This window comes from Achroia grisella, unplaced genomic scaffold, assembly GCF_030625045.1.
Source record: "Achroia grisella isolate CSIRO2021 unplaced genomic scaffold, CSIRO_AGI_Agris_v1 utg241, whole genome shotgun sequence".
NCBI classification, from domain to species: Eukaryota; Metazoa; Arthropoda; class Insecta; order Lepidoptera; family Pyralidae; genus Achroia; species Achroia grisella.
The window spans coordinates 799,049-811,866 of NW_026712734.1; the positions used below are offsets into that span (position 1 = coordinate 799,049).

A 12,818-nucleotide genomic window follows, 5' to 3' on the forward strand; every position below is an offset into this window, starting at 1 on the left:
TTATTTATTTCACATATCCATTATAATAATAGTAAAAATAAATAAACAAACAATAGTATAATATACTATATATTATAACTAAGTATGTAATATAATATAGGTAGTATAATAACTACTATGAAAGAATAGTAACAGCAAATACAGGAATATTTACAGTAAAATAACATCAATACCATTACACTTCGATAAAAGCCCTTTACAAAACAAAGATAATTCTTGTATTAAAAAATCTGTGACTGTTTTATCTTGAGTACGACGATTGACGTTATTAAAAATTGTTCCTAAGAAAGCGTGGCAAGGTATTTTTGTAGCAATTATATTTCCTTTGAGATCAAATGTCAACTCTTCTGCATTACTTTTAGGAGTTTTTGTAATGTTAACTGTGCCAATATTATGGTCGTTAGCTGGTATAATAATTGGTCTATAATAATTATCAACAGAATCGGTTGAGTTGGTATTATTTTTGATCATACTCGCATTATTATTCTCAGAAATAATTATGCTTTTTCGTTTTCTTGGTATTACCAGTTTTGAAATATTTAGATCCTTCCTCTTGTTGTCCGTAGTTACATCGTTAAATAAGAATTTAAAAAATAACGGTAAAAGACCGGAACTTATATCAGTTATATTAGTGTTATTTATTTTCTGATATCCTTCAACATTGGTTAAAATATTTTTTGATTCAGCCATTGTTAAAGGTTCATATTTATCTGATATGTTTACTGATAGTATATTTTTTATTTCATTGATGTTTAACATATTAGTAGTATTCTTGGGGTCTAATTGCGCCTTATAAGATAAATTTTGTTTACTGCTTACATCAATAATATTATTATTATTTGCTTCATTGACACTATAATATCGATTATATGGAAAATTCTCATTGTGTTCTATTTCTTCGATTATATCTTGAATGTTATTTACTTTCTTTGTATGTTTTTTAGTATGTGCTTTCTTTTCGTTGTTTATATTTATTTTCGTCACATGTTCCTTTGTATGCTTTCTTCCATACTTTACAAGTATATTATGAACTTTCTCACCATAAATATAATGAGGAGTTTGAGGCGTCAACACTGTTGGATTGAACGCTATTCCACCTTTATCCCAAATAGATATAGCTCTAATTAAAAATTCAATAAATTGTATTGGTATATCTTTCCAATATTTTCTTAGCGGTGAATTATCCATATATTTCGATAAGGTTGTTTGTTCAATCACAATATTATTAGCATATATATTAGGTTTAATATCAGATTCGTTCCAAAGAAAGTTTAGGGCTGTTTCATTATTTTCTTCAGCACTAAGTGTATTATTATTAGTATCATTGAAAACTATAATAAGATGATATTTAAATTCGTAATATTTACTAGATATTATTTCTATATATGGTAGAAATGTATTTATATCAATGTTATCATGTGGATTAATTAACAAGTGCATAAATACATTAGGGTATGATGTATCCTTACTCAATGAAGCTTTTATCACTTTATTGTTTGTCATAATTTTAGGACGTAGTGCAGAAACAGATTCTGATGGCAGTAAGGCAAATGCCACGAAACCGTTATATATTATAAAGATAGTAATTACAATCATGCCTAATCCGATCCACCAATATACGAATGCTGTAGACCAATAACCTGTAACAAACAAGGTAATTATTCCATTCCATTCATGTTAAGTTAATAAAACAAATTGTAAAAGGCTTGCTTTTGATTTATGTGAACATAAAAATTTCTTTTATTTCAAAGGTGTAGGATATATTTGAAGTAAAAGAAAAGTTGATGATGCGACCTCTTCAATTGTATCCCAATGTGGCAAATACAGAAGATCTAGTCGTTGGAAATGATGAGGATGAAGTAAAAAAAAAATTGCATGTAAAATGTTATATACTATATATGTCACATAAAAAACTCACGATATAATTTAATAAATGCTTAAATATTTGGTAATATATAACTTATAAAAAATTATATTACGTACTTGCTAATACCACACAAATAATTATAATTCTGGTTACTTGACACTATATGTTTTGAACAAATCTTTTAAAAATCTTCTGAAGATGGAAGAGCTCGCTTATTCTATCCCCCTTTTCTACAAGAAGATACATCTGCCCAATTGTCGGCTACAGTTAAGAACTTAACTTGATGTTTTCATATAATTTATTTTTATATAAAATAATTTATATAAAAATAATGACTTACTTGGCCACCGTCTGAAGATTGTAGTCGCGCCTTTTAACTTACTCTTCGATCGATGCTTTAGAACCATAGGTTTATATAGTCTTGGGAAGTGTGGATTGTATCGATCTTCATCGGAGAAGTCTTCATTTAACAATGGATGTTTCTCCCGATACGCGTCAATCATACCTGGCCACAGCAAAATAACTTATCACTTTAAGTACAACCGAAAGCAAGGTAAAAGTAATGTGCTTTTGTAGCTAATAAATGTTATCGAAATGAAAATTTGTTTAATTTTAAATGGAGAATCGTCAAATGTTGGTTTTTTGCAATTAATTTTTATGAAGGTAATGTCATAATGACCGGTATATTTTTTTTAAATATAATAAATATCATATAAAAAATTATTCTACATATTATTTTTAAATATCATACTACGTATTCATGCTCTATTTTCAAAAATGCAATAATAAGGAGTGAGTTGGGGTTGGATATTTTATATGTGTACATATGTATCAATTACATAGTAGGATAGTAGTACATATAGGTCCAAATTGAATACTGGAAATCGTAATGACAGATAAGTAATTTTCTGTGCTTATTTTATACTAACTACTCTTGAATCACTCTATCTATTAAAAAAAAAACACTACAAAATCCGTTGCGTAGTTTTAAAGATTTAAGCATACATAGGGACAGACAGCGATAGCGACTATATTTTATACTATGTACCTAATGATTCACAGAAGATTAAATATTTTATGCTGAACATTTATTTATAAGAGCAATACGCGAGTCCCCCCTTGTCCTTCTTGTAAATAGTTTATTATCTACGAATAAGCGGCAGAATTAAAAAAATAGCCTTTAAAAATGCTTACATTGACCTTATTTAAATAAAGTTTATTTCTATTTACATCTACAATCTTTATTCAAATCGCTTTTAAATGATTCAATTATTGAGCGTCGATTATTATTTATTATTATCAGATAAAATCAGTAATAATGTTTGATATGATATACCCACGATTTATACAAAATAAAATAATTGCGTACCTCTAGCGATATGTTCTTTCTAACACAAAAAATATCACATTATTGTGTCAGATGTTAAAATACAATAAAACTAATACTGTATCAATACGAAGTGCAATCAATATAAAATCGTGTTTCATTTGAGAAATTGGCACGTACACTTTCCGGTATAATAATGTTGATTCAACAACTGATTCGTCTCACGTACTGACGACTTACTATTACTTTTATTATTAAAATTGCTGAATTAGAGTAAATTATGATGACAAGCTGTAGCACATTTGTCACGACTTCTTTCAGCGAGTTTCCGCGTGACAGGCGTTTACCTACTAGGATATATTTCTTTACATATATTAAAAAACGGAATATTTCATTAGAAAGACAAAAAGATAAATACAAATAATTTTGTAATAAACAGATGTATCAAATGAGAGTTCAAATTAAGTATTTGTTTAGTAGAATTCTTAATAAATGAAACGTGTATTAAACACGCTTAATTTATTAAGAATTATATTTATATAGCTACTTTGTTACGTCAGTCTGATTTCATAATTTTACAAAAAGTTGTACATCCTTTTTAAATAATCTTTTTTAACATATGGTTAATATTGAATGTCAAATTTAAAATTGGAATTGTTGCAAAATTTATGGCATTTCATTGTTAAGACGTGGATTTAATTATTTAAAAAATACAAACAAATTACAAATTGTAAAATAAAGTGCATAGGTTAGTTCATGTTAGTTATATACGTAGTAATTACCTACATATAAACAAAACTCAATTTTGAATGTTGTAGTATACTTTTGCTATACGTAAAAACACCAGTCAATTAGTATATAAGTTGTACATACATGTGTGCTGTGATTTAATACCAATTATTGCATACAAATATTAGGTGTAATGAAAAAGGGATCTGGGTGCATAAATAATTCTTAAATATCGGATTTCGGTTTTGTTTACAATTGTGGATTAATAACAATTTTGTATAGGAACATATGATGGTGGAGCATGCTCCACAAGTCAAGCACGATGAGCAGTTTCCTTTACTGAAGGTGGACAGCGGTGGCGGTGATGGCACTATAAACCAAGCACCAACTGTAGTCGCTCCAGGATGGAATGTCACTCGCTCCTCCAAACGATCATGGCTCGACCGCTGGCCCGGTTAGATTATGACTTAATCGTAATATGTACTTTTTAATTTAAGGAAAAACATATAAAGAACTATGTAAAAACCGATTATATTGGTTTTGAAGAACTAAGATTATCCTTTAATTGTATCTACTATTCTTCAACAGAAACAAATATTACAAGCTTAAGCTTACAAGCAGGTAAAGTAGATGTGACTTTGTTATTGTGATTAAGATTTGTACAAAGTCTATCGTAATGCAAGGGAATTACAAGGTAAACAATAAACCCGTCGAAAAGTAATAGTAGTCACATTGTTACATAATTTGAGCTATTGTCCCAATCTTCCTGTAGGTATTATCAATCCAACCAGAGAGGACATACATTATTTTTATGTTAAAATTTCTGACATTGCAGAGTTCGTCTCGGCTTTGTGGATGACTGGCATTCTATTAGGAATATCTTTGCTGGTGATGTACGCTTTGAGTACAGGATTGATCCGAAAGCAGCCCATCATAATACTTAACTGTAACGATACCACGAAACCTACTAGCCATGTATACTATCATCACATAGGTCAACTTGGAGGTTTCATACCATTTCTACAGTACTCAAGATACTTAGCTGATATGGCAACTCAATATCCATTTCTAAATTTTCACGTATTTTTTCTGTTAGACGATTCATTTCAAAGTGCTATTTGTAGACGTTCTAAAATTTTTAGTAAAATATACTATCCGAGCACAGACAATATAGCTTACAACTTCGATAAACCAAATCTTATTGCATTGCGTGATTTTCAAAAGAGCTATAAAAATGTGAATATTTCCGTACTGCCTTTGAGTAAGTATATGGCGATGACACCCATGAAGCATAAATGGAGGAATATACCTGTGCCATACTTACCCTTCTATGCAAGAGTTTTTTCCATTTGGCAAAACGCAGGTATCGCCATTGATTTAGCGACTTTTAATTATAAATATCAAAGGCGTCAAGGAATCGATCGAAGAATTTCTACTATTTTACAACAACACAATGACGGTATTAATTCTAAAGAATATACAAATTATTTAAGCTATATAAAGAAAGAAGAGAATGAACTTTTCTCAGTATTTTCTGATTTTATTAGTCAAATATGGAATGATACCCAAGTGTTTTTTAATTCAACACTTCCACTTAACCCATTTAATATAGAAAAGAAGTCTGTTCAAAACACACCACATGTACGTACATATAGAAATAAACGAGACGTTATGACCAAAAATGACACTAGTAATAAGACGGTCGCAGCAGTCGCAAACACAGGTGGTTTAAACAATAGTCATTCTCCAATTGGTTATATTGGCATAATGAATAATATCAATAAATTAAATAATATGACAAAAATACTGTACAGTACCATGCCAAAAATATATTTCAATAATACGACCGAACGAGTAAACTTTACCGGAATGAATGTCAATTACGAACAAGGAGCAAATAACTTTCACAAAATGGCAAAAAATATTTCAATAGTACCTCAAGTTGTTTTTATGTATGATATCTTATTAGTTGCCGATAGTATTGGACCCACATACATGACTGATGAGCAAGTGAATAAATCTATTCGATCTGATCCTCATAATGAAGTTAAAAGTAAAGTAATTAATGATGATCAATCTTATATTCTCTCTATTGATTCAGAAGGTACTTTTATAGCAGCTACGTCCCGTCTCCATCCATTTTTAGGACATTTACTTTCTGTTGCATGTCAAAGAATGCACCCTAAATTTGCTATTCAAAATACATTAATAACGCAATGTGCTGGTACATTTAGAAATGACGTGTATTGCAATAATATTTATTTATTGTAATTCTTTATATATTTGTAAAGTTTCTTAAATATAAGATCTGTAAATTAATTGTTTCCGTATTACGTATTTTAGCATATTATAATACTTAGTTTGTTGTATGTAATTATATTTCCAAATTACTAAATATACATTTTTTATTTCACACCATTTTACGATAGATATTTATATTTGTTAATCTTAACAGTCTTTTGAAAAAAAAATAAAAGTATAAGTATACCTATAATGTCAATCGAAGCCATTTATTTTTAATTCTTTGTCGCAAAAAGTAATAGAAATCGGCGCTACTTTTCTTCTTAGTGTAAGTTTAGGATCAAATTAAGTATGTATATATATATTAGGTAACAGACTAGTAAAACTTGGTAGAACGTGGTGAGCAGATTTTTCTACGTTTGAATATCTCTACTAAATTATTTCCCGACAGATGAATGTTTCAGACTACCTTAATAGTAGGTCGAATATTTATTTAATGTGGTATTACTGAAATGCCTTTAGTCTCAATAGTCCTGATCCACTTATATATTTTGCCCCTGGATCTAGGTATATATATTTCAGTAATACTTCTAGTATTTGACAGAGTCGGTATTTATTTTCCCATTGAAAACAATCTGTATTGTCAAATCTGTCATGTAGGGAGTATCTGTTAGTATGGTTCACCCGCCTGCGTTAACGGTTTACATTCGCGGGGCTCCAGCGGAGGATGATAGGATGAGTATGTCACGTCAGTGGTAAATTTACCACAATCACCACATTATTTGAAATTCTCCAGGAATTTACCACGTTGGTTTCTAGGAGGAACCGCGTGGAGGTCAATCTAACATGGTCTATTGCTAGCAATGGGGTCATCCCCCGCCCCCTTTGTTTTATATTTAATGTGCAGCACGCGCCTCCGCTAACAATATATGTTGGTGTGGCACCATTGAAGGATGATAATGATATGAAGTGAAGCTAGTTTGCCCATTGTGGTTAATACACCAGACTCGTCACATAACTACTAGTGCTTGTTTGCTATTCCAGTGACATTCACAGTGACAAAGGAAAATAATTTATAAAATGTAGGTAATGGTTCTGCATGAAAAAAAAACATAACTGGCTGAATATAGTAACGTCATTGGTATAAATAAAAGTGAAGGATTGTCAATTTTTATAACTAATATATCTCCCGATTGATATTTATTACCATGACATAGTTACCTACATTTTATTAATTATATCATCCAATCTGCAAATTCGAGTGATACTCATGGATTATATATGGTAAAATAACTTCGATTTACATATGCAATTATTTAATATTATGAAGAAATTTTAAACGTGGAAAATGGAAGATGACATTAATAATTTGTTAGATCAACTTCGGCTGAAACATGAGAATCACACGAATACGGTTTGTATAACGACTTGTATTTATAGTACATATTATTTAAGTATTATAATGTGTGGCTCGATGGTCTAACTGTTTAGCACAGCGTTTCGCTTCTGATAGTCGCAGTCGCAATTTGTAATTTTATAGTGGTCTGGGTGTTTTCCATGCGTATTATATTTACAAAAAATGTAGTTATATAGTGCTCACAACACAATTTCTGCTTAGCTTGGAACTAGACAGCGCAGTGTGAATTGTCCAGAGGTATTATTATTATTATTTTCACCCAAGTATAAAAAGGAGAATTTCGAAGAGAATATCTCTGCAGATAGATAAGACATATTTTGTAACGAAGGTATTAATTAAATAGTTACCCCTTCATGAAAGGTAAGTAAAGAATCCAGGCACTCCAATAAGGTGGCTCCGGATACTGACATCTCTTAATACTATAGTACTTGGGTAATATATGATATAACATTATCGTTCAAGTATTGTAGGTTGTTCCCTTTATACTAAAAGGAAGAAGTATACATACGTGTTTCTAGGTTTGTTGCCTAGTTTGCTATCAATTAGATATTATATAAAAATCGAAATAAAAATATAGTTTTTCATGCATTATAATACATTTTTTTTTCTAATAAATTACGATATTCCAATCCACTTAATTATACCTACATGTAAACTTAACTTTATTTCTTTTACTTTGAACTTAAAGGAGCACTTTTAATTTAGGATTCAAAGTTACTAGTACTTGTTATTCTAGTAACGTGGTCATATATAGGTAAAGTCGAGGTATTTAATTAGTGTATAATTATTTGCTTTACATCGACAGTTGAATATAGTAAATAATGAGCCCCCGGATGGTGTACGCATGAAACTCCGTGCACTTCTGGTGGCACTTCTCGGCGTGTCCATGTCAGCCTGTGCGTTTACTTCACACCCTGTCGAATTAGAATTGGAAGACGACGATGTGGCACAGAAGCTCAGCAATGTTAGCTTTGCGCGGAGGTATAATGATATTTAATAATATATGTTAACTATTACAATAATTTGTGTTGAATGGCGAAATAGTTCTGTTCGGCTGCTTATTAAATTATGTATACTGAGAAAAATGTAATAATATATGCTGGTGGTCACTATGTTCTCTCTGATTTAATTTAAAGTTAGACCTCTACCAGTAAAGTTATATAGTATAGACTATCTAATCAAGATAAACTCTATGTTCAGTCTTATCAAGTCATAAGCGTGGATACTATGTTTTATATTTGGATGAGGCATCATCAGGCAATGAATAGAATTCGGATATAGCTTGGAAGCTACTTCTGCAAAATAAATAAATAAAATATCTAACCATCCCATCTCAGATAATAGTGGTAAAGGTATCTATATATATATTTTAATGCATTTATGGTTTCCTTTTATTATAGAATTACGAAACCCACTATTCGCCTTGTTATGGGTTACGGCAAACTTAGTGCGTTTGTGACAGCAATATCTTCGTTATTACTCCTTATCGCCGTTATGTCTAAGGTAACGTTAATCATCATCACCAACGGCATTACTTAAAAAAGTAGACATTGTTTTAAGATACCATATAATTATAACATAATACGTAAAGAATATCAACATCTGTAATTTGATTGCTCAAACGTACAGTTGACAAAAAATTGAAACTTGTTGTTGACCTCATTAATATAAGTACGATGTGTAGTTACAAACTTTCTTTAAAAATATATTATTTATCTATACAGACACATCTTGTTAACTTTTTTATTATAACAACTATGTAAGACTAAAATAGTATTTTAAATACAGGGCTAGTCATAAAGGGTAAAATTTCCCGAAGAATAAAAGTGGAACATAGAAAATATCTTAAAATTCATACCTACACAATATGAGCGGTCGCTCGATTAATTTACTTTTAAAACAGTTAATAATTATAATTGGTAAATATTTAAAATTCAATTTGTTTCTTGGTGAAACCAATTTGTACCTATGTGAATGATAATGAAATGGTGCACCTTGTCTGTACTAAGCTGGCAGGAAACCAGTGGAGAATAAGATGACCATAAGGTCAGGTCAGTTACCCCATAGTAGCAAATTCTCGAAGAAATTCATTAATAATTTCCAACGCGTGGAGATCAACCTGATATGGTATATTATTAGTCCACAGTAACTACTAACAGGGGGAAAGGGGATCGTGGGGAAACCATCGTGATAAATTTGTCACGATGGGCTAACCGATCTGATGGTAAACAGCAATCGTGGTGGAGGCGCGGGGCCCGTTGGTTGGCAGCACCGGCACTATTAGTGGCAGCATTGGAAGCGGCTTCCGATGCGGGCGATGCTATGCTAGCTGCCGCTCTTCGCAGCTCTACAGAACCTGTTATAGTTGCTGCACAAACCATTGCTGCAGCCATTCTTGTAACTGTAGAGATACTTGTCTGGTAATTAACATAAAGTAATACCTACCGTCACGTATAGGGTGATATTATCGACATTATGCTAAAAACAGCAGTTAGTTAACATGCGCGCTGGGTATATTTTAATTAAACGTGACAAGGGGTGAACCTAACGCTGTCTCTCGGTGAAATTTTTGTTATCGGCGTTTCCTTAACCGGAGAATCATTCAGAAATATAAATTAACACAGGTTTCTTTTATCAGCCAGACTTTTATTCACGACCTTTTGGAATGTGGGGTAGTAGAACATTGCGTCAAGTCCTTTAAATTGCAAAAAGGGCACGGATTAGCGAAGAGTGCACCAACAACCAAAAGACGTCGGCACGGGCTGTTCGACTCTTGTACGAGTATGTATAATCTTGTGAAATTATATATTTTTGCAGGTATTTCATAGCAAAATTTTTCGAATCAAATCCAGCGCCGTCGTCGGATGAATGTGAAAAAGAAAATTTAATGAAAACTTTATCGCAATAGTAATCAATAAAAATACTATTAACTTTTATGGTTGTATATATTTAAAAAAATACATTATAAAACTAATGATATTGATTACAAACAATAAAATACTTATACATGATATTATTTATAAATTGTGCGGCACTTAATTGTAATATTAAGTGGTGCATTTATATTACAGTCGATAAATTACCAACAAGTGTATATCTCATCAGCACACACCCCTCCCCCTCCACAAGTTATCATACCATGATCGTAATTTTTTTAAACTTATCCAGCATGAGGATGTTTCAATGTCTTGTGTAATGGTTTTTACTTCTATGCGTATACAATATATAGGGCCTAGTTATACCATTAGGAATACAATTATTGTGACTCGTCCTGTCGTTAAATAAGGATATAAGAGCAACCTTCTTAATTTGGAGATGGGCATTATTTTGGATTGAAGGGTGAGATAAATCGGTGAAATTACAGGATCTTTATCCTGTTAGATATTTTAGTACTACAGAATAGCGACGTATGAATGGTATCTCGGTCGTCCCCTGATATCGTAATATAAGCATTCGTGTATATAGATGAAGATTATCACTTACCATAAGTGACCCTTTAGCTTGTTTTCCATTCCAAAGTTTCAATTCTACTATTGGTTTGGAAATTTCACAAAGCTTTTACTAAATGTATTCTGTAACCACATAACGAACTACTAAGTTTATTATGTATCTAATAGTTGCTTTGTACAAAAACATTTTTTATACGATCATGATATGATACTGGAATGTACATATATACATGTAGTCCATACTCTCCCCCATTCCATTACCTATTAGATATGCGCTATGACATTTACATAATTATAAAGTTAGTGTAAATAAACAATTGTTAATAAAGATGATTTGTAAATAACGACGCAACACATTTAATGAAATTCGAGTTCAAGAATAAGATAATTTCATGGGTCTCGTCTTTTAACTTTTGTAGTTTTAATTTATTTTTGTATAGGTAAAACGAAAAGACTATATATACGGAGATATATATCAGGAAAGCTATTGACAACAGAATGAATTGTTGTATCAAAAAATAATGTACAATAAAAGGTAGGTACTACAAATTTAAATACAAATTTAGAATTAAAAAAATACATTTTTGATTAGCCAGTTGCAATACCTAACTATATAAATATGATATGGGACGAACGAGATTTGACCAATTTATTATGACAATTGTTATTTAACATATCAAAAATAATCAATAGTTAAATTGTTGCTTATATTACGAGTACATAAGTATAATTGTTACTTACTATTATATTATTAGCTTATTACTATTATAATATTATTGCTGATTTATTACTATAGATATCAAGTATTTACCTACTAAAAGAATATAATTTAAATGAGTTGAGTAGAAAATATTTGTATAAAATGCATATCATTTTTTTACAGTCTTAATGCGGTATGAACAAGTAAATATAGTATTTTTGTATATATTACATGTTTTGCAGCCATTAGACCGATAGACAATTGTAAACTCTGCCTTTTATTATTGAACAGACATCTACTTTCAATAATTTAATCGTATTTACTAGTCTGATTGTAAAAACAACATATTAAGAGTCTAATACTTTTTACTGAAGACAGGAGACGATACTTGAATTTTAAAACTAAGATATAATTACATAACTTATATATGTATAGTATTAATTAAAATTTGTAATAAAAAAGAGCTGATATAAAAATGGCAATGTTTAAAAGACAGGCACAATACATAAGATTCTATCTATTCTATATTAATGATTTTATAATATCTAGAAGATATTTAATAATTATTGGTATTTTTAACATTATTATGTATGCTCCAATCAGATTATATTTGTATAAGGTTTTATATAATTATTATTATTAAAGTTTATATATAACTATGTCTGTAAAAGGTATAATTAATGTATAGAATTTAATGTTGTACCTACGATTTAAAAATTTGCATATGAAAAACAATTAATTAGGAGACGATGCACCATGCAAATAAATGATTTTATTTCATTTAGCGGAGTAGAGTTAAAAAATATTTGGGCGAATAGTACCCTCACAATCTATCCATATATTGGTTCATAACATGCACGTTGTATGTGTAAGGCACTAATAATGTTGGATAATTTAAATCTCACCCAAATACACACATAGTATCTAACTGTAACACCAAGATTAGGCTAATGCGGACTCTAATCTTCTCCATATTTTTGTATGCTTCTGAGACATGGACCTGGAAATCACACGTAAAATCCAAAATAGATGCTTTCGAGATGTGGTGTTGGCGCAAAATGTTAGGAATATCATGGACGGAGCGCCGC

General features: G+C 30.6%; 3 protein-coding genes across 3 annotated transcripts; 2 read left to right on the top strand and 1 right to left on the bottom strand.

Moving 5' to 3' along the window:
- Nucleotides 1-80: 80 nt before the first annotated feature.
- Nucleotides 81-3,600, bottom strand: LOC131842470 (uncharacterized). The gene is made up of 3 exons (XM_059190994.1): nucleotides 3,237-3,600; nucleotides 2,208-2,372; nucleotides 81-1,640 (listed from the first exon to the last, which is right to left on the bottom strand). The coding sequence occupies exons 2-3, from the start codon at nucleotides 2,368-2,370 to the stop codon at nucleotides 151-153; spliced, it is 1,653 nt and encodes a 550-aa protein (XP_059046977.1). The 5' UTR covers nucleotides 2,371-2,372; nucleotides 3,237-3,600; the 3' UTR covers nucleotides 81-150.
- Nucleotides 3,601-3,859: 259 nt separating this feature from the next.
- On the top strand, nucleotides 3,860-6,282 carry LOC131842577 (uncharacterized). The gene is made up of 2 exons (XM_059191155.1): nucleotides 3,860-4,377; nucleotides 4,759-6,282. Exons 1-2 carry the CDS (start codon nucleotides 4,212-4,214, stop codon nucleotides 6,192-6,194), a joined length of 1,602 nt encoding a protein of 533 aa, XP_059047138.1. The 5' UTR covers nucleotides 3,860-4,211; the 3' UTR covers nucleotides 6,195-6,282.
- Nucleotides 6,283-7,366: 1,084 nt separating this feature from the next.
- Nucleotides 7,367-10,497, top strand: LOC131842607 (uncharacterized). Its single transcript, XM_059191183.1, has 5 exons — nucleotides 7,367-7,578; nucleotides 8,387-8,562; nucleotides 8,982-9,084; nucleotides 9,814-10,001; nucleotides 10,399-10,497. Exons 1-5 carry the CDS (start codon nucleotides 7,513-7,515, stop codon nucleotides 10,487-10,489), a joined length of 624 nt encoding a protein of 207 aa, XP_059047166.1. The 5' UTR covers nucleotides 7,367-7,512; the 3' UTR covers nucleotides 10,490-10,497.
- The last annotated feature ends 2,321 nt before the right edge of the window (nucleotides 10,498-12,818 follow it).